The sequence below is a fragment of the Lepisosteus platostomus genome, chromosome 14, assembly GCF_059453375.1.
Source record: "Lepisosteus platostomus isolate fLepPlt1 chromosome 14, fLepPlt1.hap1, whole genome shotgun sequence".
NCBI lineage: Eukaryota > Metazoa > Chordata > Actinopteri > Semionotiformes > Lepisosteidae > Lepisosteus > Lepisosteus platostomus.
The window spans coordinates 40,200,466-40,228,155 of record NC_142624.1 but is presented as its reverse complement, the minus strand read 5'-3'; the positions used below and the strand labels follow the sequence as shown (position 1 = coordinate 40,228,155).

The following is a 27,690-nucleotide window of genomic DNA, read 5'->3' as shown; positions in this document are numbered from 1 at the left end:
ATTGTGCAAGACTCTCTGAAACCATTATACTTTATTCGTTGTCTTTTTGTAAAAATCTGGCTGGTGAACTAAATTTCTTACCCTCGTGCTTTGAATGTATTATTTTACCAATTCATGTAAAGGTTTCCCCTCTTTATTTAGCAGCACCATTCTCCTAATTTTAAAAATCCATCTACCTGCAAATTGTGTGGTATTCTGCTGTGATTTTAATTCATACATTTGTTCTCACATTTTTTGGTACAATCATTCAGTTTGTTGCAGGGCAAGACCAAATTACCCTTACTTGCAGGTATTGTTGACAAAAGTATCATATTGTGTAAAATTGTATCAAATTGTTTTTTAATATATTTTTCATCTTTTATTAAACTTCAATGATGTATTAATTTTCACCACACTGCAAAAAGACATATAGTGCATTCATATTTTAATATTATGTGTCTATTCTTATTCTAAGGAGACCATTCATTAATTCTGGTATTGTAAATAATTATTAGACAGGAGAGTTGTTAACACTTAATATGTGTTACTTCTCCTCAAGCTTCACTGCACAGTCCTGTGTGATAATCCTCAGGGGGTCACTGTTCTCTGCCTTTTGCCTTTGGGGCTCCAAGGCATTCCGTGCTGCTATTTCCAAACTCCCTGCAGCAGTACTGTAGGTATTTTTAAAAACCACACCTGAAATTTCACCTGAATGCTTTAGAACTATATTGATGTTCAGTTTAATTCTGTGCTAAAAAGCAGAAAGTAAAATACAAAATTTGGACTCTGGAGCCTTCCTCAGATATTTTGCACACACACTCGAGGAACACACAGTTGAAACACTGTGTGTTTTACTTTATGCTATTCAGTGTGGAATTTACAGATTGCACAGTGACATACTGTAACTCCCCACTCAGATCCGCTCATGTTGTAAAAAATATAAGAATACATCCAAGATTTTTTAATTAATGCAGAGCTTATACAAATGGGACACAGTTTTTGTGTCTTACCAAATAAGGTAATACATAATAAGCGGCACACATCTCTTCCAATCCTAACTGTCATTGGAGAGATTGTTCAGAAGCTAAGGTAACATTTTCAGTCTGAAGTTAGTCTGAAACCAAAAATTAAACATATTAAAGTAAATATTTAAATATTTTTTCCTTGTCATCCTTGTTACTCCACATCAAACTGAACAAACCTTTGACTAATCTGTGTTAATTTAACATATGGAAATAGTTTCTTTTGTAGAATAAAGCGTATTAATCAGCAGTATAATATAAAGCAAATTACATACATTAGGCACATTTATTTATGGTCACTTACATAAATTATACAGTTTTCATTTTATTGTGACAGCACTGCACTTAAGGCTTTTTGGAAAGGTAATGATTTTGGTTTAAGGTATAAAAGTTAGATGGATGATGAGGCTAAATGTTGCTCTAAACAAACCCCTTTATCTTGAAAATAAAAATTATAGGCTAAATGTTTAAAATATCTTTGAAATTTTAAACTGAGTCATGTTAATTATTTTTCAAACTGTGCTTGTAAGTGAAAATTCAATGTAGCAGTACTAGTTTTGGATAAGCAAAAACAATACCATCATTACAGTAATGAATGCTTGCACGATGTGAAAGCTGTAAATAAAAGTATATTTACTTATATATAAGTGATATGCTATTTTTGTTTAGGTAAATTATTTCTAGTTAGCGTTGCCTGATACATTATTGCTGATTTTATAACGTTTAAAACCATATCAATGTAACAAAATATATTTTTATAATAAACTTCAAGACAAAAAGTTTTAAATGCATGAAGGAGCTCAACATGTACAGTTGGAGCCATCACCTCATCAGTCACCAGTCACCCACTACACAGAGATGAGGTTGAGAAGTGAAGATTTACTTCTTCAATTGACAGTAAAGTTTATCCTTAGTATCAAGAACGTTATGATATAATTAAGGAATACATTTAGGTAGTTCAGAGCCATCACACCAGAGTTAAGACCCCTGTGCTTACAAACAATGCAACAAGGTCTTTAATTACTAATTAGTTTGAAGCAAAAACAGATTAAATATATATATTTTAAAAATGTAATTTCTAACAACTAAATTTCAACTGAAGTCTTTGAGTCTGTTAATAATAGTACTAATAATAGTATTAAAGCACACTGTAAATAATTGAAATGTGTATTCTATAGCAACATTGACTCATTACCGAACATGATATGTCTGAGATTTTTTTTTCATTTACAGAAAGGCCTCTGTTAGAAAATGACCAAATATGTATATTTTGTTTCAGAATCCTGGAAAAGGTGAATATTTGAATAAAGCAAAAATAGCAGATGGAGGGAAGAAAACAAGGTAAGCTGCAAAAGGGAGGGAGAGGTGGGAAAATGACCAAAAAACAGAACAGATTTGAAAAATATTTTCCAGTGAGCGCGTTGCCACTGCTCTCTATGTGTGATAAGATATGGGTTGCCCTTTGGTTCTCCATCTGGAGCAACCACATTTTAAAGACCAAAATGCTCTACAATCAAATGTTCCATTAACCTGAAGCCAACAAACCCAAGTGAAATCCACTATACTTCTATACATCATTTTGTCATTTCTACTTATTTTTGTAATGTATTTTTATCTGTTTGTGTTGGTATCTTATTATATATCTGATTGTCTGCTTGATTTCATAAAACTGTTGTTTTAAACTTAAAAATGTTCTTAGCAATGTACTGCAACACAAATACATTGAGACACATTTAGTGCATGTTATTTATTAGCTTTAGCTGTGTTCTTAATTATTAAACCTTTTTTCACTCAAGTATATTTTGAACTTACTTGAGATGTTTCTAAAAAAGAAGATATAGAAAGGGAGATTGAATAGGTAAATTAAATGGCAAAGCATAAGGATGTGGAATGTGTTTTATAATCAGAATGTCATACATTATAGTTCAAAAGGCCATATGTTATAATCACAAGACTCTCTCCCAGAATTCCTGTCAGCAGGGACAGGAGGTGACATTCCCAGCTTTCTCTGTGTAGTGTGGATGTTGCTGCCATTGCAGCAAGACTGAATAGAGGCTTTCAGGAATTCCTTCCACTTTCGTAAAAATCATGCAGTCCTAAATAATGGCACAATGGTAGAAATAAAAGGATGAGCTGCTGAAATATTTCTTCTTTTAGGGAAATCTCTGACTTTCGGACTGAAGAAATTTTATTACATTACGAATTGAGAGATGTTCCTATTGGCTGAGGTTAAATCAAACAGCAGTTAACCTATTAGAATAACACCATGTTCAAGCTCCCACATACTGTACGAATTATATCTGGTGACTTACAAATGTTTTTTGAGAATTTTTGTTGGCACTATGATGTAAAGAATGTGCTAGTGTCCTTTTCCCACATAATGTAAGCACAATATATTTATGTACTGTTGCAACCGATCATGCACAGTGTTTTAAGCATTAGCAAAATTAATAACAAAATCATAAGGCACATATTGCTTTTCAGTAATGCTTTCAGAATTCCTTCTGATACTTGGCAAATTGGTGAGCATTGTTACACACTTCTCGGACTCCGTTTGAAATCTGCTGATTGATGGTTGCTAAAGAGCTCTTGAAATTCTGCTCTGCATTTGTTTCAACTGAAAATAAAAATATTGAGAATTCTTACTGGTAGGCTGGGATGCACTGTAATGCCTTTTGATACAATAAAGAATGAGCACACATCTTAGTTTTGTAGTTTTTCCAAAACAATTGTAATAATCAAAGGAAACATAAAAATGCACATTTTCTCTTTGATGGTCAGTGACTTCATAGTTAAATTAAATACATGTTAGATAATGTCATAGTTTTTATATTTACCAGTGTTGTTTTTTAGATCAGGAAACAGGAAGATCTGGGTGGATCAAGTTATTGCTTCAAAACCTACGTAATTATCAGTGTGGAATTAGGAATTATTCCGTCAGAATACCTTTTCTTACATGGAGAACTGTGCCGGGATATCAGTGTTACACAAATTATAATCACCAGTAGCCTGTATTGCCTTCAGATCTTGCTCAAAATGATGCTGAACAGAGAAATATTAACAATGTTTCTTGTTTGCAGCAAAAAGTTTGACTGAAAGAGTTGTCATAGAAACAGGAATAATTCCGTGAATTCGAGATTTACTGTACAATGCTATCTAACATCATTCTCTCTGTTTATTTTAAGGTCAATGCTTTTCCATATTGTTCTTTATGTTCAGACCAAATTAACCTCAGTCCAATACTCCACCAATTTGTTTAACCTTGATCCTTTCAGGATCAGAACTGTACATTAAGCACCAAAATATAAAGATCTTAAAGATATTGTTCACAAGAATAAAGTGAGGTTTGTGCCTAAAATGTATGAAGAAAAATTATACTTATGGTAAAGCTCTAGTAAAATTTTATCCATTATAATTCTTAATTAATGTAAATGTGTAATGAAAGCTTCTACTTTTCATTTAAATTTGTAGGTGAATTAAAACCGTGCAGACAATCTTTAATCAACATTTTTAGGTGACACTGCTTTTAAACTTAAATGTAATCATTAAACCTTAACTAAATTCAGTTTCTGTTAAATCTGATTAATGCTGTCTGATCAGAAATATGTATTTCCTTAGGGCGCAGTTCTCTTCCAGATTACTGACAATGTTATGTTTAAAAGCTTTGAAACAGATTTATTCCTTTTTATGCATATTATGAGGGAAAGGTTCAGGATCTACTGTACTACATGTTTAAGAAATATTATTATTTTCAGATTATCTAGTCCTTAATTATATGTTTTATGCTTTCGAAGCAATCCTAGCCTCATCATAATTTTAACTTTTTCAACAGTCTTCTTTAAACATTAAATCTCAAGATTTCTGTTTGGATGAAAAGATTTATGTTTTACTCCTCTGGTATCTGCATTAGAGAAAATACCATAAATTAACTAGTTATTTTATTTTTGCATTTCTGATGTTAATGTCTGTCTTATCTAGTTGAGAAGTTAAGATGTTATAATCTTTCCCCAATAGCCTTAATCATTGACAGAGAGGGCTTCTGTATTTCTTGAGTGTGGTAACTTTTGTTCATCGTAATCCTGCTACTGAGCAAAGGGAGGTCATGTTTGTCAAATCTGCCGACATGAACACGGAATTTATCAAGCTTAATTTAGAATTAAATATGCATATGATTTTGAACTGCAAATCTCATAAAGGGCAGGGTAAACAAGTATGAAATTAACTATCTTTTTGTACGTGTTCATAAGTGATATGAAATAGAGTGCATTTACTGTATTCTGAACAGCTAGCATCCCACTAGTGTATAACTGTCTTCTGGCATAACCCAGCTACAGTAGGTGACACACAGTGATTCCTCTGCACAGAGCATTTTCTTCCTATCTCTTGGGTTTGTCTCTCTTTCTATCACTTTCCTCTTAGCCTGTTTAGAAAACCTCCAGTAGCTATTCCTTATATGAGGGCTTGTCAGACATCACCTACATATTTCTGATTTGAACATCAACATACAGTTCTGTATGACAGTTGAATTTTACTTTTTTGTAGGAAGAACTGGACTACTACATGGGTTGTCCTTGATGGCAGCAAGTTGTTATTTTACAAAGACAGTAAGCAACAAGCTGTGACAAATTTGGTAGGTATTGTCTTTGTGTTTCTTCTTCCTTCAGTTTATTCTTTTTGATGATTTATATTTTGGCAGGGGAAAGACGTGGGAAATATTACAGTGAATAACAGAATATGTAAGCTGAAGTATTTATTTTAAGAAATATGCAGACATTTTTTTAAATATTGAAAATATATGCCCAGGTGCAAGCAGCACCAGTATTGAAATGTATACATTTGTTGTGTTTTTTAAGCCACCAGCTGCTTCTCTGAACTTTAGAAATCATTCCATACTCTGTATTTAAATGGTTCCTTTTGTCTAAATCTTAAAAGTGGTCCATATTGCATACCACCAGTAAGCAATGCAGATTAGTTAGAATTCAGTCAAAAGAAGCTTATATCCTGCTGAGCGCAGTTACCTTGTTTTACTGTACTTACTGTATTTACTGTATTGACGAAAACAAGTGAAGAAATGGTAAATGAACACAGCAATGGGTCAAAGAGTACTTACATTGCTTGGAATAGTGGTAAAAACATGCATTCAAAGAACCAATTGCACTGAAAATCCAAGATCTCAAAATAATGTCTCAGTAAAAAGTTGTTGATTTGTATTTTATCTGAACAACTAAGATACTAAACTCAATAAAAGCTAAAACACATCTTCTTTTTTAATGTGAGACTATAGTGATATTACTCATCTGACTCCGATCCTCAGAAATATGCCAATGACACCACTGATACAGTTATTTTGCTGTTTTATTAAGTATGCCCTACAGTCATTTAGTAAATTTGTTACAGTCCTGTGTTATTTTGGGCTGTGCTTTTTAAAATATGATTTTCTTGGATGGTACTGTTTATTTTACACAGCTTTATTATTTACTGTTTTTGTTGGTAATGAATATGTGAAGCCAGTATAAAGTATATACAGATTGTAGAGAAGTATAAAAAGTTACCTACTGGTTATTGAAGGGAATAGATTAAACGATAATTAAAAATAAATTACACATGTATCTGAAACAGAAGGAAATGTTTCATATTAGAAACAAGTTAGATAATATTAGCATAAGTAACATTAAGAATTTATTGCTAAGAGAAATGTTTCAAAGAAAAAAAAAATCCTCTCCACACAATGAAAACAATTATAAATATGCAAGGCCGACTTGAACACTTGACTTTGTTGTTGAAGTAGTCCTGTGCAGGTTTCTGTTCAAACACTTTGCCTTCCTCTCACCGTCACTAACGATCAGACAAGCCTGAGCTGGGTCAGGTCTACAGTATGTCCTGCCTCTAGATGGCTTGCCCATACATCTCCTTGAACTGGAATCACATCCAGATCCTTCCAGTGGGCTCTTCCTGCTGCTTTATTTGCTTAAATAATTGATCAATTGATTTTTTTTGTATCTTGTTATGGAGACATAGCCTCTGTATTGGGTTTGAGTGGATGATCAATGAGGTTGATCGGGGACGATCAGACATGCACTACAGTGTTATTTTTAGTGCTACAAGAGGCAATTGGAAATCGGACCACGGATGTTTTTAGTGTGACTTAATATAAATGTCACACAACAAATAATAAAAAAACTCTAAACTAAAGAACTAAACTAATTAAAAATTACTACAAATGCTATGTATAAATAAGCTATGTGAAAAATCTTTATACTTAAGATATATATCTTTATATGAAAGAGTTTCATTATACTACAGTTCATTGATATTTCTGTAACAACAGTATTCTCAGTGATGCATAAAAAATATGCAAGCCTTACTTTGTGTCTGTGTCCGAAATACACATACTATAAAACCACAACAGAATCCAGTTGGAAAAAACATTCTTATGCACCTTAGACCCTCACTGAGGGACCTTAGGAGAATGCCCATAGCAAGCCAGCAATCAGACAAGAGAAGGCAGTGCCCATGGGGCTAGGCCATGGGAACATTCCCAGGAACAGAGAAGGCCGGAAACTGATTTTATGTGAGAAATTAGCAATGTGCAGTAGACTTAGACATGCCAGATTTTATCAAACTGTGTTGGATTTTGTAATTTCCGAGAGAGATGAATGATTAAAGATTCAGTGTTTATTGTCTATAACCCTATGTTTCAGGTTTAAGAGTTATATGTCATTCATTAGCAGAGCAGTATAACTTGACATGCAGTATATTTACTGTTTTCCTTGACCCCTCAGTTAACTATTATTTCCTATTCAGAAGTAATATTCTGGTTTTGATGAAACTACAGCTGGTAGAGTACATATTGCAAAATTGTCAAATTAATAGTATTTGCTGTAGCATCATTGTAACCAATTTAGCCAAATAACAGAATTACTGTATACTGTATCTGTACCTCAAAGGCCTGAACAAAATCATTACCTGTATGTGGTAAACCGCTCCTGGTAATACTTTTTTTAAAAATGCTGTTTAGAACGAAATCTTCCCTAAATGCTTCTGTAAAAACAAGACACTGATGTAAAGCTGCGAGTAAAATTGTTCATCCTGATCCTGGGGGTATGTGCAGAAAAAATGATTGTGACAGACCTGGAGATACTCAAATAGAAAATAACCTAGTGAGGCAGCAGAGCTCACCTTGTAGCGAAAACACAAAAAAGCTCACCTCTGCAGGCAGAGAAGCAAGAAAAGCAAGCCTCGAAGCTGTCCTCTGTGACATTGTCATTAGAATGGGGCAGAGTCTGACAGTCCTTCCCCCTCAACCTCCCTGCTGCGTGGAGCTGTCAGGGGTGGGTCAGACCTGCCAGGCTGCATCTGTGTGACAGGCGGCTGGGAAGGTGCACTCCAAGCTGGCATCACAATCAATAACTTCTCTCGGATCGGACAATGGAGGAAAATCTTTTATAGTTCTTGCCACTGTGGTTTCAGGGGAAATGTTGTCACCTATCACAGAATATATGCTTGCTGGAAAGATAGCTAAAAAAAACTCACATACTGTGTATAACATTTACAACCAGTTTGACTCTGGCAAAGTCGTGCTTTCCTGCATAAAATCAGGCAGAGGTTGACTTGCCAAGTGCATGAATATCCTGAAAGGTTTAGCTGGATGTGTTATGGGAACTATGAGTTGTGAAACGGTGGGGGGGGGCAATATTGGGTCCTGATACATTTACTGTTAAAAGCTCCATTGAAACAGAGATCCATTACAGAGAACTGCTGGCTTCCAGAAAGAGAGAAAATAAACCTTAGTGTTTGCGAAGTCTGTATTCCTGGCACATATATGTGATGTTTGCCAGAATAAACAGACATAATAAGTGTGTAACTGATTTCCTTTTCTTGTAAAATGAGAGAATGTCAATGTTCAACACTAAACCACCAATCAATACTGGACATTTACAGCTTGATTTTCAAAAGGTTCATCCCTTAGTCTTTAATTGGTGTTTGTAAGTGAAATTTCTTGAGAGCTATATGAGATTTTTTATTGCATTTTCATGTAAATCATGTGAAATCAAGAAGGACAATGAGAGTAGGAAGCACATTACAGTAATGTTTTTTTAATGTAAGATATATTTTTGTAAGTCACTCTAAAGCAGCTAACCAGAGACTGAAAAAAATCTAATAAGCTCTAAAATCTTGTGTGGATGATTCATTTAAATTGACCACAGCCACTTATGTCACTTCCAATGTAAGAGGAAAATGCCTTGTTAAGCAGGCTGGACAGTTTGAAGTAATGGAGATGCTCTGATAGTTGTCTTCATTCAAGGTGTCATAGTGGGTCTCAAAAACTCACATCCACAATAGCTTAATAATACAGTAAATACTTTATTCGATATGATTGGGAGACAGAAGATAGACCAACAGTGCAATATACAGTACTAGTAATTTAATGCACAATACTTTTTTCTTTAACAGTAAAGAAAGTTCCAATGCACCTTTAAAGAACTCAAATGTTTAAACAATCTATAGCAATGTCTAGCTATTGGATCGATGTTGAAAGAACTTTATAAATAGGAAATCTCGCTTTATAAGAGCATTTTAAAATTTTGCATTTCATTCATTCTAGTTAAATAGCTTTTTTTAGACTTCAGTCAGAGGAATAATAAGGCATCAGAAAGCTCCTACTTTAATAATACATTCTACTACTGTAGGTATCCTAAACGATAAAAAAAGAACACATGAGGTAGCAGCATGGAAATAACTTGGTGGAAAAGTTCAAATTTAATATAATATGAATGAACTCATTTACATCTTTTTTATTAAATTGTGCAGTAAAATAACTGTGCTGTACAATGACAGATTTGAGTTCAGAGTCTGAAAAAGCAATCAAGATATGCACAGGTCTACTGTACCTAAATTGAAGTGAAACATTTTAATCTGCCCAGCTCTTCTGAAAGCAGGGTGGTGGTGTGTGTGTGTGGAGTGGGGGTCAGGGTGGGGTGGGCTGCATCGATGAGCTTGAGCTGCTGCCAATGAAGCTTGACAAAATTATCAAAGCAATTCCATATTGATCTTTCATGAACAAGAGATCTAAATGGCACATGTTTAAATTCACTTAAACCTTGTTCATTATGGGGACCAAGGACCATGAACAGAGTGTCAGACTGAGGTCTGTGGCGGCATGCTCATTTAGAAAACATTCTCTTCCTCATGAGCACAGAAGAGGGAGCATCAGTCAATGCTCCAACAGTTGAAAATGTAGTGGTCCCTCATAAGCTTCTTATGATGGTCCAAAAACCCAAGATAAAGAAACAACCTCCCCCCCCATCGTGGAAGAAGTGAAAACATTCATTGCTTATGGCCCTATAACTGTCCTTCTTAGTTGCTGCTGTAGCTGCCAAAGTAGTTATTTTATAGCTATTTGGCATTAAAGGTTCACAAATCGATAGAAAGTTTTCAGTAAAATTAAGAAAAGGAGAATAATGTTTTCAGCCACTAGAAATAATAATATCACATGCACTTCATGACCAAACATTTAGGACACCACCCCAGACAATTGAGCTCCAGCATGTATGGTGAGACTGAGGAGAAAGGTACCATACAGTAGATTGAGACACTTTATGGGGTCCCAGGGTGTCGAGGGCTGTTGTAGTGCAGTAGATGGAGTCTGGGAAAAAACTGAGGCAGCAATACAATCCCAAACAGCTAGTCTACTTACTGTAAATTGTTCTCCGCCCCATTCAGACTGTAGCCTGAAAGGCACACCAAAAACTGACCTCATGGATATTTGCAGAAGGTGTCTCATTCCATCTACTGTATAATACTTAATTAAGGTTTAAACAGCTGGCTAATTATCCATGTACTACAGTATTTAAGGTATTCTTTTGCAATTGTTGTTTCCAAAGTGACTGGAGAATGCAGTAGGAAAAGATCCACTATCATGCTGCACCCTACCATGATGCCGATAATGTGTATAGGCTTTGCATACACATGTGCACAAAGAGTTAGAAAGACAGGCACAGCATTTCAATTAATATGAACAAAATTCCAGTTGATAAGACTCTATCAAATAAAGGCCTCACAAACTAGGTTAAAGAAAAACACACTGCAGATTCAGTTGAGATTTATGGAGAATCTGGGTGAAATGTAAATTGCTTAAGGACTGAGCAAAAAAAAATAGGACTGTTTATGTTAAAATAAACAAAACCAGCATTCTTCCCACGAAACTTAGGACACCAGGTAGTGTACATAACAAAGTCTTACTATTATAAATCAATTTGTAAGTTTATTTAAACTGTTTATAACCTTAATCTAATATTAATTAGACAGCAGTATATTTTCTTTAGGAACTGTTATACTTGTCAAGTTTATAAATGTGAGTCATGGAATCCCAGTTTTTTTATAGTTACATTGCCATTACTCTACATGTGAAGTACAATCAAAAACATAACTTTCACAACATTATAGTACTTACAGTATACTGTAGATGAACATGGGTTTTTGCTAATGTCAAATTTTGACTGTCTAATTTACTGTTAGTCTCTGCTGCCATTGTTAAGACAGAATACGAAATTCTGTTTTATTGGTTTATCATTTTTGTACAGAAAAAGCATTTTATCTGTATGTCTAGAGCAGACTTGTGGAGATCCTAACCTCTATATGGTCTGCTTCTTTAACACATTCCAAAGGCTTAGCCATAGATATACTTGCAAAATGCTGAAAATGCGATGATTAACATAACCGCTAGACTTGGTTTTACTTGACCAAAAAAACAGTAGATCACTCTCATAGTCACTTTTACCTTGACTAAGGGTAGATTGTGTTTATTGTTTGAGTAAAAAAACAGTAAAATACAGTGTTTCCATAAATGCTGAATGCTAAATTAACATAGACAAGAAACAGCTGAGCTTTTTTGTACTGTATGTATACAGAGTTTATATGGAAAAAAATTATTTATGTTGAAAAAGAAGCAGATTTCACAACCTTTTCTTTTGGTGTTTATTTAAATGTAAAATATTTCTCTGAGCCTCCAAGCAGTTCTGAGTATTCAAGTGTGATTATAAATCTTCAAAAGAAAGGTCATTGCTTTTCAACAGCATGTAGTCCTAAGTGAATTAAATTTAGAATTATATAAAGTATAGAATGTTTTTGATTTAAACATTGTGGAATTTGCTGAGGATTTGTTCTTTTGATTCATTTACATTGGTAGTGATATTGATTAGTGGGTTTGAAATACCTTAAGAAGCTTCCATGAAATGCAGAACATATGACCAGTTTCAGTAGGTTTCTCATGTAACACATGTTTAAAGCAGTCCTTTCAAATTTGGCAATTTAAATAATTATCACTTTATCTATCAAAATCCTCTCTGTCAACAAGGGTTTGTGATTTCTAGCATGCTTGTGGTTTTGGAACGTATGGTTGTCTGTGTTTTGTGAAACCACATTCCTAGTGATTTCTCTGGAATTTGTTGGATTGTACACTTAACTGGAGATTTACCTTCAAAGAGTTGGTCCCTTTGTGCAGAAGGACCATACCCACTTTGTTCATTGATGGCATATGTGCATGTTGATTTCACTTACTGCCCTATTGTAAAAAGCCCAGTGTATTTTATTTCTCATTTATTTGTCTGTTTTTAAAAAGATAAATATGTTTCAACCCACAAGTGAAGCAGAAGGAATGAGGGATGGTTGGGCTTTGTTCCTATTTTTTCCCCTTTACCCTATATCCTGCCACCCATCCCTGAACTGAATTTGTGCAAGGCCACTTTCTTTATGCAGACTTGCTCGTTTTTCTAGCAGTCAGACAGAAAGGCGAGTCTGCGCCAGAGTCTGTTCTCAGCCTGGCTGTGGACTCTGTACTTCATGATTGTAAAGCAACAGCAATAATTTCATTGAAAATATTAAGATAGAATATTTGTTTCTATAACTTAACCATCCGTTAGTTGTTTGAGTGTTTCTGAAGACGGGATGGGAAATACTGATTGCTTGAAAGCAAATGATTGAAAATAACTGTTTGTCCATTTGTATTGTGCCCTTATATCCTATGATTGGCATTAATTATTCAGGGAAAAGTCTTGGTCGATGTTTATCTGACCAATATTTCCTGGTATTTGGATTTAATAGAAATGAAGACAAAATAGGGTAAACAACGGAACAGAAAGACACCTGAGCGGTTTTGTTTCCTGAATTTTAAACTGTGTCCTGTAATCATAATTTGCATTGCAGTAACCCCAGAAGAAAAGCCTGAAAATAAGCAGTAATGGAATCTTCTGTAATTCCTTTTTAGTTAAAAAACGATTTCAGAACAGGGCTTTATTGTTTGCTGAATGAAATTATTTGCTTCCCAGTGCAGATTTCACACTCTAATATGTTATTTGAGTAAAACTCAGGAAACTTTCATTTCAGGGAAAATTAATATGCAGTCGACATAATTAAGAAACTATGTTCAAATTCCAAATTAATTTTACCTTAATAACATGCAAAGAAATCAAGAAGGCAAACTAGGATTTTTTTTTCTGGAGTTTTTCCCTTATTAGTTAAAACACTAGAGAATGTACACGGTGCTCATTTTTCCTGTGTTTTTTTTATAAACTTGGGAAGATAATTATTTTTCACACTATGTGTTTGTTAATATTTGTGACAGTCTAATCTAATTTCTGCTCCTTTTTTACTCACACGTAAGTTATTAAAGTCACTGAGTTTGTTCCTTCTGTCAGAAACCAGGATGCAAACCGGAAAGTGTTGACCTCTACGGAGCGAGGATTGAATGGGCAGCAGACAAGTCCAGTCGAAAGAACGTCTTTCTGGTAGGGGGCAGTGAATGCTTACATTTTCTACATGTACAGTATAAGCCAATTCCAACGGATTTCATGTCTGTGAGTTTTCTGGGAAAACTTTGGTGCCTGCTCCTATCCATCCACTTTGAAAACGTTATTTATTCCTGGCGAGTGTCCTGGCAACTCGAAGCCTACAGTCCATTGATAAAGTACAGGGTACAAAGTTGGGCTGCAGTCTGCATGAGAAACAAGTACTTTTGTAAGGTACACACACACAACTAGGCAAGCACACACAAGCACACAGTGACACCAGTTAGCCTGTCCAGCATGATTTTCTGAAGTGTGAGGAACACAGAAAAGCCAAGCAGCCACAGGGAGACCTAGCATTGTGGAGTTATCATACTCCACACTGAAGTGTCCTCCTGTCTGATGTTGATCCCTGGGGCGAAGAGTTACAAGGCAATGGTTCTAACCTCCATGCAAAGCTATCTCCCCGGCAATAGATGTATATTTATCAACATGTGTATCTCTGCTTACGTCAGAGATATCCCCTTATTGATTAGTGAAGTAATTCAGATTCAATTTGATCAACATGTATACATTTGAACATGCACACATACAGTAGGTAACAATGTAATTCCTGTCTAAGTTAATCTTCATGACATTTATTCAACTGTTTTGAGGGCACTTCATTGATTTAATAGTAAACTATAATTTCTGTTAGAGAAGAAATTGTTTCTTCTCTTCAAATGATCTGGTTTTGTTGAAACTCAAACCCCCAAAAGCCTAACACTTAAACAGGAATCAACCCACCGCATCTGGTTGTGTGACACTGGCATGTCCAATATTGTTTTTTTGTTACAGAATTCATTTTAAAACCGGGCCAGCTTTAATGAATATCGTTTCTTGCTGCATGCTGAAAAATGGCCTGTGCCCAAGTGGAGTGGTCTTCCTGTTTATTTCTACTGCAGATCAGGTTTACAGCAGGTCAGGCCTCACGGCTCCAGCCAGAGATGTGGAAACACTGATTTCAAGTGCCAAAGGAAAAGTGTATATTTTGTTTAAGAGGGATGTCACAGACCCTTATAATTAACAAAAGTCAATCTTTCAAAATCTTGGACCCTTTTTTTTTAGACTATTAATGGCAAGACAGTTTTTTTCATTTCCACTGATGTTTGTGTTGTAGCACTATAATTCTGTCGTACTCTTATGCCACTTCAGTTGCAATAAGTGCATTGAAACAAATCGCAATGAAGTATAGTTACAGTATAACATAGTATAACATGTAGGTTCTGGTTGAAGTACTATATATACAGTATAGGAACAAGTAATAGGTTTATTCCATGTTGAAAAAAAGAAGAAAGAAAACACAACGTTTCGGCCGTGGAGCCTTCTTCACACCTGTGTTTTCTTTCTTCTTTTTTTCAGCGTGGAATAAACCTATTACTTGTTCCTTTGCAGCCTACGCATGCTGATGCAGCTACCCACGTGAACTACTATATATATACTAGTTATTATACAGTACTTTTAATTTGAAGTAGATTAATGGACATTATTTTGTGTTGATATTTCACACTAACAACAAAAATGATGTAGCTGTTGTGGGTGTTTGATGTTTTGCATTCATCTTGGGTAACTTGAAAGTTATTAAAAAGTGTAATTTGTATCATATACAGTACATTAGGCACACAGTAGACAGATGCTAAACAACAAAGTCAGTCCAATACAAGTTAGCGTTTAGTGTGTGAGTGCACTGTACTGTATATGTTTCAGGTGCTCCTCGGAGGAACACTTTTAGAATGTAATTAAATAAATTGATAAGTTAAGATATCTTATATATGTAGTATATGTTTTTTTAAGAACATATTATTACACAAGCCTGCATAAGTAAAACGGCACCTACAGTAAGAAGGTAGACATACGGTACACTTGTTAGGCCAGTATCACGAGGAACCCACACCTCTTTACAGGAAATGTCGAACATACAGTATCTGAGAGAGAAAGTTTGCTGTAATTGTCGGGAATGAATAAGCACCAGGACAGTTTTAAAAAAAAAGAAAGAAAGAAAGAAAGAAAGCACGTCATGTCAGTACACATGGTGGGCCATTTTGAGTCTGTTAGGTTTTGAAAGTTTCTCTAGGCTGCTTCTGCTCTTTGACCACTAGTTGTATCCTAAAGGCCATGCCGACGTGCACGAGGAGAGGGTTCTGCCCGCTGTAGGGTTTTACTCCTAGGAACAATGCCAAGGTCAGGAGGTCAGGAGTCCTAAAAGCAAACACTAACCTACTTACACACACTGTGTCCTTAGTGAGAGCTCCAGAGGAAACTCCAGTGTTTTAATAACATCATCATGGGAAATATGGCAAGCACTGGTAACCATTCCTAGTGCAACTATTTTCTTGCGCAGGCTGTACAGTTGTATATGCCCTTTTTCTTTGTGTGATCAAAATTACAATGCTGTTTTGCTTTTGACCTTACCTTCTCTTCAGGCTCCCTAACTATCAATCCTACAGTATCTGCTTCATTTCAGAAATGCGTTTGATTATAAGTACTGTATGTTAAGGGTGGCCATTCCTACCTTGTCTTACAAATGTTGTCCCTTTTCCTGTTTCTTTTTAAAAAGAGAGATATGACTGTAAGTGCATTTATCTGATTGGCTGCAATGCTTAATAAAAGCGCTGAATTAATACAGGATACAGTACAGAATAGTTTCATTGCTAAAATGCTGCAGTAAGAGGGAGACCAGCAGTAGCTGGTTTAGCTCCTGTAGTTAATAAGATGATAAAAAAGATAAAAAGGGAGGCTTAGCAAGAATGTGCAAGAGCCAAAGGTCCTCTCTGTCAGTTTATATAGGCATTAAACTGAATTTATTTTATGTTCGTTGGTTTAAAACTATTCTATCAAAAATCTGATCTTGCAATACAAAAGCAATCAGTTTAGGTACAGTACTTATCTAGCTAATCTCAGGAGAAAATCAACACATCTGCTTGAAATGACTGTGGAAAGCAAAGCACAGTGAAAAAGAAGTGTAGGCTGGAGCAAGAATCAACATTTGACTTTAAGGGTTGATGTCACACCAGTTCTAGAGAAAGCAGAAAGCAGACTATGAGTGAAACAGTAAAAACCAAGAATCCACCGACACATCAGGAGAATTGTAACCAGAAAGATTAAAACAAATACAGGAGGCAATTACACTTCAATACAAAATTAACCCAGGTTACAGACCAAAGAGCAATATGTAACGATAAAACACTTATACTGTATTTATGATTGCTTTTCAAGAGACAGCACTGTATAGCAGCACTCACTTAACACACACAACTAAAAAGAGATATAACAATTGAAACGTAATGCCTCCATTGGCTTTTTTTAGTGAGCACTACAGGCCTGGCACTTTAATGTCTTCTATGGTTTGTGGAAAAGACATGTCTGAATCCACAGGTCACAGGATGAGAGGACTAGACCTGTATAATATTGAACTGCATATACAGTACTATGCATGGTACAGTATATAAATATATAAATACTGTATATGTTTTCAGCAGGAAAACCTAAAATGCACTGAATTTAAAAGGGATTCAGAGTGATTCAGGAGTAATGTGTTGCTGCAGATTAAATAGCCCATGATCTGTAAAAGTCTGAGCATGCTGAAGCCCGGTTTCAGGAGGTTTTGCAGGAATCTAATCTTGATAAAATGAAGGCAAGTACAGTAACAATATTTTAGCTATAGTTAGTCTTTAACTGAGCATGTTGAAAAACAGATTGCATTGAAATGTTGTAAGAATGCTCTTTTAAAGACAAATCAGGGTCAAACATCTTTGGGATTCTGAAGTGTGAATTTTTTTTTTCCCCATAAATGTCTTTTACAGTTTTTTTTTCTGTCCAGGGTTATATTTTTGGCTCTTGGAGAACATAAAGGTGCTTTTACAATGTTAAGTACAAGTATATTGTATTTCGGAGTCTTATACTGTATCTGTAAATATGAAGAAAGAACAGTTGGGGGAATGAGATTCTGTTTTCTAAAAGTACTCTGTAACAGTTCAAACTGTTGCTCTGCTCATCCGCAATGCTGGCTTTTTCCTAGAATAAAAAAAGGAAACTATGAATATTAAGGGAGCTTCCAGATCTCATAACATGCTTAAGACTTCATTGCTGTTGAGTGGTGTTTTACTGTTCAGTATTTTGACTGAAATCTTAACGCAATGAGGATTAAAGGGATTACAACATAATCTTAAATAATCCAAAGTTCCATGGACAGAGAAATGCGTGTAATAACTATATAAACCCATCCTGGGGTCTGACAACATTGTCAGTCAATGGTAGGATTAAAATTAGTGTAAAAGTTCTTACTAATACCACATATTTTGTGAGCACAGAAGCAATTTGTATTTTAAGAGACATACCTCTTAAAGTGCTGGCCAGCTACTGAAGGGCAAAGCTCTTACAGATGATGGATCGATGGGCCTAAGAAGATTTATATTTTTAATTTTTGTTTTTGATCAATGTCTCATGCTTTCATTATAAAATGTCATGCCTTTGAATTTTTAAGTTTTGACTTTCTTTGCTAGTGTGTATTTTCAGACATGTCCAAAACTTTCTTAATGAATAATTTGGAAAAAGAAATCCAAATTTCCTGGATTTTTTTAAGGATTAAAAAAATAATTGTTATAAGGATAAATTTTATAACAGCTTTTAACAAAGTTCTCATACAACCTAAAATAAAATAATTTATTAAAACCTTTTTAGAATATAATGGGAACTTGTGATGGGATAAATGTAGGATATTATTATATTTATATATACTGCATATTATTTAAGGTGTCCTAAATTAAAAGCATCAATCTGGAAGTGAATGTACAGTACCATAATTTTATTTTACTTGTGTTGGGATGAAATGTGCTTATTGCATTGTAAATGTATACTATAGGTATGATTAGTTAGGCTAATTTGTATACATGATTTCAGTTTGTTGTTTATCCTTTTTTTCCATTGTTTCATTGGTTCATTCATTCTGTACTGAGGATATTATACTATACAGTATATATAACTGTCCTTTTCTATTCCTTAATTCCTATACATTTTAATACTCCAAAAATTATCTTTTGTACCATATTTACTTAAAATTATGTAAGTAATGTTACAGTATGTACAAAAAACTGTTTTACTTAGTTTAACTGTTACAATTTATCTTTAAAATAAAATACTCAGATGAACAAAATGCAAGAAAACATTTAAAACATGATAAAAACATGAATAAATACCATTTGATCATTAAAATAGAATCTGAATATTTATTTCTTTAGTTTATATTATATCTGTGTTATGAGTTATACATACTGTATTACATCACTAAACATACAGTAGTGTGTATATGATAATTATTATGTATTTCCTTGTTCTTTAAGTTGGATTTATCTTCCAATGATTAATAATCCTATTACAATTATGTTAAAAAACATCAGTGTTTTCTATACTAGAAGACTGCCTGTTAAGTTTTGAGTGTACTGTATTTCTTAAATTTCTGTAATTAGTGAGAGTAGTTAATAGTTTTATAGTTTATTTAGTTTCACTGAGTTCTAGATTTGTTTTATTTTCAGAGGAACATTTTGAATACATCTGAAGGAGACACAAGTTTACCACCACACTTTTTTTTGCAGAATTCATAATAGTTTTTATTTAAGAAAGTCGGATTTATTGAAAGACCTGTAACAGGAATGAAAAAAGTATATATTTTAGTTTCCATGACAACGTTCTGTTTGTACATATCCACATCGCATATAAAAAGCATCATGTGATCTAGATTTCCAGTTTCCAGAAGCAGAACTATTTATGCTTTTAACTGAACAAGTTTCTAAATATTACCCAAGCTAGGAGGTAATGTACAGTATAAGGAATGCTTTGTGTTATTCACCAGTGGGAACGGGGCTAAACATAGTAAATCATGGGATTTCTTGTTATTTTCACACTTTATTTTTCATTAATTAATACTGTACAAATGTTGCAGACGTCTGTGTGTTGCAGACATATACTATTATAAAATATTTGTTTTTGTATATCTGTGCAATTCCCTTTCTCTGAGGGCATAATTAAGTGGAATACAGATACCATGAAAAAATGCTTACAAAACTAAAGATCTGGTTTGGATGTGGTTTATAGACTAAACAGTACATTACAAACTAAGACTTACATTGTGATGAAAGCTTAAAAAGGCCTCTGATTACATGCTGTGAAACAAGTCACAGTGCTGCCATCTGGTGTTCATCTCTTCAATAGCATTTTAGTGTTCTGATTTGTTTAAAAATGTATTTTTAGGTCATTTTAAATATCTCTTACTGCTTTTAGAGAGAATGACTTTTTTTGAGGGAATGAACATTTAAGGTCAATTTTTGAAAATGGTTTATTTTCCTGTGCCATTGCTGAGGTTTTAATGAGATGTAGCTCATGGGAATTTCCTCGGTGGAATGTTATTAATGTTTGAGAAATGTGCACCTTCTAAGTGGTATAAAAGCAGGAAAACTCTGTCAAACACTTTAACTGAAGTGAATTCCCAAGATTGGAAAAAACAACTGTTGGGGTGGAGAAAGCAGGACAGAAAGGTTTACTTTAGGATGTGAGTGGGAGCTGATGAGCAGGCTTTTCACCGAGAGCTGCAAGAATGTTATCTACAGTCATAGTAAGAAGAAAAACCTGTATATTTTCCATTTTTAATTCATGGGAACCAACAGACAGGCTGGAATGATAAGAAAAAATCTGATGAGAATTCTTGTGAATCATTGTGATTCAGCCCCTCAGAGATGGGCCTGTGTTTCAAACATCTCCAGCACATTTCCAAGAAAAGAGGGTGTGATCAATTCACATGTATTGTCTTCTTCTCACTTCTTTAAATATACTGTATGTAGTTCAGACTCATAAAAGCTACTCTTATGAACAAAACAATTAACCCTTATCGTATCAGCAAAACTATTTCTACTTTTTATTGCCTTTAACAATACATTATAAATGCAGTAGAAAGGTTAGAAATACAGTATGAATTCAGTAGAAATAAAAAAACAGTATTTTTTTTTACAAAGCCCAAAATCTAAATTTTAGCTTAAAGGTGTATTTGTTGCAATTATTTCACAGTTTAAATTATCGTGTAGACAGAATAAGCAGAACTGCCTTTTCAAGCCAATATGATAATGTTCTGTGTCAAAGCATAAAATATTCAGAGCTAGAAAAACCATATTAAGAGTGTCATTTATGTTACATTTAATTTAAACTAGCATTAAAAGTTAAAACCTTTTAGACAAGGTTTCCATTACTAGAACCGTTGATGTGCCCCGAAGGCCATCTTGAACTCCATTAGCTATCATGTAATGTAAATTAAATTAAGCATTTCCAAAAGTATAAAAATTAACCCATACTGTAGTTGGGACTCATAAAATATAGTAGTGCAAAATAGTGTATTTTAAAATTAATCTAAAAAGGAAATTCAAAAAGAAAATGGGTTAAATTTGCAACTAAATTTATAAAATGGCTGTTTTGCCTAAGTGACCTGAACTGTTGTATTGAATTCTTTTTTACTTTCATTTTTACTATGAAAGATGACCATTGTGCACTGAGAAATTAAAGTATTTCTGTTCTCATTGTGTTTTCATAGTGTGGGATGAGAATGTCCTAATGATTTTATGTGGGAAAGTTATTGGGACATGTTCCAGTTCTAACACATGGATTATTCTTTTTTTTAAATAAAATCTGTCAGCAACAATATCGGCATCATAAGTGTAAAGCTGATTTAGAATATGTTAATATCAATTAAGTTTTGTTTTGGTATTGTTTACTAAATATAATACAATTCTATTGGCATTCTCGTTTTATAGGTGTTATTTGGCAAAGGAAAATATTTATTTCTAGCACAAAATAAAAAAAAAATGAGTATAATCTTAGCCTGTACATTTGGATAACTTATTTGAAATTAATACATGGAGTGTGAAACTTGGAGTTCAGTACTCACTGTAAACTACTAATTATTCACTATTACGTTTTACTGTACAGGCTTTTTTCCCTATAGAACAAGATCAGATTTTCCTACCAACAGACGTCTTGACAGGATATTTACATATATTTACAGTATATAACACTCTGCATACTATACATGGAATGCACTATACAGTACATGTACTATACATGGAATTGCATAGGCTCTTGAGGAGCTCCACACATCTTGTAGAGGTCCCACTCCATCCACCGATGAAATAAAGCAACCAAATACAGTGTAGGTGACATGCAGCAGCTTTTTTGTGCCAGCTCACCACACACTCTAGTGAGAGACTCAAGATGCTTCAGTTTCACTGTCAGTTGTTGTTTTCTAGGGGTGTGTTTTCTGCATTATGATTTCCAACGTGATCTGCAAATGGCAGTTAGGAATTCAGCGTTTAACCATGTTCAATGTGAGTAATGGGAAATTCTAGAGATTGCTCCTTAGCTTCATGAAATATGTCCTACTTCTCTCACAATAAGGAAATGCACGAGGGACCAGCATGCTCAACATCACCTGACTTCAACTACGTTATGCAGCGTTTACCCTAGGTTAGCAAAGACCCTTCCAAGTGCGTTGCTGTAAGTCTGATAATGAAGGCTATTGCCCCCTTTTATTTCCCATTCACAGTAGTTTACAGATAGCTATAAGCTTGTCATGGCTGACAACGAGGTTCAGTGGTCTGTCAACGTTTACTACAAGATTAAGACCAAGAGGGAAAAATTCTTGGCTCACAAGAATTCGGAGCACTGAACATTGTGTTTACAGAAAAGTTTTTGTCTGTTTCCTCAATGGCAGCCTTAGGGTAGCAGATACTCAGAGCATGCAAAAGGAAGACTACAGTATGTAGTACATTAGTCCAGTATGGCATGATGGATGTCAGCCCTGACAAACACAATTGGATACTGTATCCCTTGGGTTCATATATTGCTGTTCTTGGCTTGTAGGCCTTTTGTATTAGCTGTGGGGACTATCCACTTTAAGCAAGGATTCCACTAACAAAAACATTCAGACAACAAATGATTTACAGAAGTACTGAAGACTGGGGATTTTTTTTGCTGCATTATATCACTGTCACCCAAGACTGACTACATATTTGGAAATTTAGGAACAGATATCCAGTTCCTTTCTAAAAATGTGAGAATGGTTTAAATGCCAAAGTCATTTAAAAGTTACAAAACTTTTCTCTCTTTTCTAACATCATTCATTTTTCATTAAATACACTGGTAAGAAGTCTTCTGAAATATTTAAAATATTAGAATTATTTGCAGTAAACATTTCATGTTACCATAAGGGCTTTATGGATTGAATATGATAAACCACCTTGAGAAAATGTTATGAGCACCATAACAGTGTCATCATAATACAGTCTGTTGGCTGAACAGCTGCAGCCTAAGCTCTTCTTCCTCTGGTTAAATGCAGTTCTCTGTCACTCATCATCAATCTGCTTATGTTGATGCTATGTAATTAATATGTTATTCTAGGACTATATCCACGCAGACCGACCTGTAAATATTTCAGAATAACTATAAACTGATTTCCTTCAGGCTACAAACCTTCACCTTCATACTTTGTTCTCCTCAATAAGTAGATGTAAGTTTTTGAGTCAGTTTTGGGCTTAAGGGAGGTCAGGGTCAGAAGGAGAGGATGGAGGAGGATTCACCTGCAGCATAGGAATATAAAAAGTTTGGTAATGAACAAGGTTCAATTCTTTTAACCTGTGAATGCAGTCCTTTAACACAGGGAATGTGCCAGATTGCTCTTCTTTGGACTGATTACAGGGCAGCAATATATTTTTATATTGTATTGACCAAAACTGAACAAAATGTTACAGATTAGGCCTTGCTTGACTTATGCAATTACTGTATTAATGGAAATCCTTATCTATTTTTTTTTTATTTCTTCCCTACATTATCCCCACATTATCTGGAAAATGATATACATACATTTAATGTATATTTGCTAATCATGACTTATCTTTTCTAACTAATCTTGATCACTGATATACCTTCAGAAAGAGCAGTGGTCCTAGTATAGGTCCCAGATCCCTGTGGTACTCTACTAATTATGCCACTCCAATTTGAGCATTCACCCTTTATCTTTTCTTTCATTCATCTGGTTCTTATTCTTATAATCATGTCTTAATCGAAATTCATGCCTTTCCTTGAATGTCAGCCAACTTCAATTGGTGACTTTTATAAGAAGCATTATCAAAAGCCCTCTGAAAATGAAAATATACCATATCATATATGTTTGTATCCATTGCATTACACAGAATTGTTCAAAGATTTCAAACGGTTAGCTAAGCAAGATCTAGATTTAGAAATCCATTCTGACTATCCTCTAGAATCCTACTTTCATACTGTATATCCTCCAGTTCCAGCTCTAGGTATTGTTTCCATTGACTTATTAGTAACTGAAGCAAGTCATATAATTGCTTTAATTATTTTTCTTGCCCTTTTTTATGGAGGGACACTACATTAGCAATTTTCAGTTAACAGGTACTACCCTTGTCTTGAGAGACTCCTAGAATAGTTAAAGTGTTAATGGTTTGAATGTCTTTTTCCTTAAGTACAATTTAGTAGAATCTCATCAGACCCTAGAGATTCATTTATTCTAAGTGCTCCTAGAACCTTTAATATTTCTATTTAATAAGAATACGGAATGTTTTCCTTTTCTGAAACACTTATCTTCATCTTTTACTCTTCTTTTTCTGTTGTAGACTCAAGAAACATGTATTATTTCTTACAGCCACAGTTGCTACGTCTATTTCTTTCTTCCCCTTTCTGATATTCTTTTTAACTTACACTTGCTGTTTGTTTTACTTCTTTTCTTCAACTGGAGCCTGTTTGTTTTAGTAATTTTACAGTGCAGTACAATATGGTATATTGAATTCCCAGATGTACCATGCTATTCAGTAAGCCAAAGCAGACGAAAATCGCATAGCTCCCACCACAGACAACTTGATCTTTGGGCTATAGTGAGATTCTTGTTCAGTCTTTTTTTTCCTGGTAAGACTGCAGAAATGGGACTGTTGGTCATGGTGACGTCTCAAATGTCCAAGAGCAACTATAAAGAACTGTCGACCAGAGTAGTAAATTTTGGATTACTTAAATTTAGCACGGATTTTTCCACTTTATATATGAAAAAATCAGATTAGAATGTCTCTAAATACAGGATAAATGTTACCACTAAGCAAGCCACATTCAATATTATTGCCTAAATGCCTGTCTCCATTTCACTTCTATTCATTCAAACAAAATAAGATTATGTACATTATGCCATTAAATGCTTTCAGCACCAGACAGGATTAACAGTATGGAATTTCCTGTTCAGCCCAGCAGTTTACTGTATCATTTCACCTATTGTACGATTGGTGTGGAAGTTCTTTAGTTGGAGGTCTCTTGTCTTTCATCAGCATTTTTCAATGTCTTACCTCAAATTACCTAAGGGAATCTTTAAGTCTTTTTTATGTTTTATTACCTTTTAGTTTATTATTAAAACTCAGTTCCTTCCACAAGTTTAACATTGATTAATCACTATTAAGCATTAATCCAACAATAGACACCTTATTTTAGAGACATCAAACAAAGCATCAATCTCTAGCATGGTACTATACTGTAATTATAAACAAATCAAAACTAGAAAAAATATGAACAACCTCAGGCGGGATCAAAACCTAACCCTAATCTTAACAGTCACTGCATATGTCAACAGAAGTAACTTTAACGAAAGATGCAGTATAACTGAAAATCTGAACACCATGTGAACTCTGTAAACCAGTGCAACCTCAAAGATGGGAAATTTCCAACATGTCAGAATACCTGGATTGTGTTTCACAGGCAGGTGTTTTTGTACTTGAATTCTTGACCACCTGTTTTTCCTCCATTGTTCTGGGCTTATAGTGGCCACGTGGGCTTTCCGAGGCCGCCAGAAAGGGTATTCTACAAGTTGTTGACAACGCTACACTTGTCCATGTATTTGTTCAGGCAATTCAGCTGTGAATCCCCATGAGGGCTGTGCAAGACTGCTTTTTTCCCTTTTAAAAAGCTCTGGTCCCTGCTTGAATGGTTGCTATGTCCAAGCCCAGTGCCCTAATCCTGCCCTGCTCTTCCTCTAAGCAGGGTGTTAACTTAATCCCTCTCATTTAGGCAGCTGCACTTCCAGAGAACTTTAAAAAAAAAGTTCCAGTTCTGTGACTGACACTTTCAGCTGCTGCAACGTCCTCCTGATTCCACTTCTCAACCATTTTAAGATTTAACTTGAATCTGAAGATTTGTGTTGTCAGAAGCATTTTTCTACATAAAAAGTGAGAGAAAGATACGTATTAAATAACAAAAATCTAATTGTAATGCTCTGCTTTCTTGAACCTCATAATGCACTTCTGTGATTAAACCGATGATTTTAGCAACATAGTTACACTATTCAGTAATGCTGAGAAACAATATAAAGTCAAGTGTAAAAATATGCAAGAGCTATTGTTTAGAATCAGATTTTGCCCATGTAAATCACTGTGATGAAAACAAAACTTTGGATTATTGTCTACAAGTTATTAATTAGTTCTTGAATAATGGCTTGACTCTCTGTGATTACTGTTTAGCATAGAATGATGAAGAAAGCTATTAGAAAAATATTTATTGAAAATTGTTACACATATGTCTTCTTCATCAGAGACAGAGGTCTAAACATTTGTTAACAGGCTACATTTTGTTTAGATATGTTTTACTGATGTTGATTGAATGCTTGAAGCTAAAGGAGGGTATCAAATCAAACTATGTCATTTGCCAAAGTGTTTTCATATGTAGTGAAAAGTGAACCCGAAAGGACATTTTTAAAACACATTTTCATGCTGACAAAGCAAAACACTTTTTTATAGAAGCTCTAAAAATTTAAAAATGAATCTGACACCGTAAGGCTCGTCATCAGAATTTTAAATCAGACATAAAAAGTTGTGTAAATAAGTGACTTCATAAATTTCAGTTTTTGCAAGATGTTTGCAAAGTGGGATGTTAAGTTTTTATTGGTTTCACCTGGAAGTGTTTGGTTACTTCCCTAACCCTGTTCACTGAAACAGAAGAACAACCACCAACAGATGAGAATCCCCATTGACAAGGTGGGGGATTGAACTTTATATAAGTGCTGTTAGTAAGGATTCCAACACTCTTTTTCCAACCCTGCGCTCCAGGGATACAGGATCACCATGATTCCTTCTCAGGAACAGTGTACTGACATTTTTGCACCTGGTTGAAAATGTTGGCATAAGAGATGCCAGAACTCGTACACCAAGCACAAGGCGCATAACTCTGCATTGTCTTTATGATGGACAACATCATCGCATACCCCAGCTTGCTCTCCATGAGACACACAGGCACACAGTCAGGGAGAGAGAAGCTTGGTGTCAGAGCACAGGGTCAGCCATTTATACGGTGCTGCCTGGAGCAGTTGGGTTTAAGGGCCTTGCTCAGGGGCCCAACAGAGTAGGATTCCTCTGCTGGCCATGGGATACGAACCAGCAACCTTTTAGCCACAGGCGCAGATCCTTAGCCACAGTGCCACCACTCCACCCAATTAACCCAGACCACTGCGGCCAATAGGGAACCAGAAGCAGCATGACCACTCACTAGTTAGACACTGGGGTGCAAGGTAGCATGAGTACATGGAGGTGCAAGCAGACAGTAGAAAAAGTGAAGGAGACAGCAGACTGAGACCTGATCCTTCCTTACATCTTCCCCTCCTTGTTCTCTGATGAAATTTTCAACTGAAAAATATTGAACAGCACAGGAAAACAGCAAGAAGGAAGAAAAGTGGCACTGTGAGCGGCCAGAGACGGCACAGAAAAAGAGCCCAGAGCTCAGAGTGGGGAAAACAGAAAGAAAGCAAATAAAAGCTTCTTTTTCTGTTTGATTGCTAAGAGGCA

The 27,690-nt window shown here is 34.9% G+C and overlaps 1 protein-coding gene across 2 annotated transcripts in view; it reads left to right on the top strand.

The window, feature by feature from the left end:
* arhgap15 (Rho GTPase activating protein 15) overlaps window positions 1–27,690 on the top strand; it is a 193,125-nt gene that overhangs the window by 25,266 nt on the left and 140,169 nt on the right. For both annotated transcript variants that reach the window (XM_088606279.1, XM_088606280.1), the window contains exons 4-6: window positions 2,281–2,342; window positions 5,544–5,631; window positions 13,697–13,786. In XM_088606279.1, the coding sequence (XP_088462405.1) occupies window positions 2,281–2,342; window positions 5,544–5,631; window positions 13,697–13,786 (240 nt within the window). The remainder of the gene's footprint in view (window positions 1–2,280; window positions 2,343–5,543; window positions 5,632–13,696; window positions 13,787–27,690) is intronic.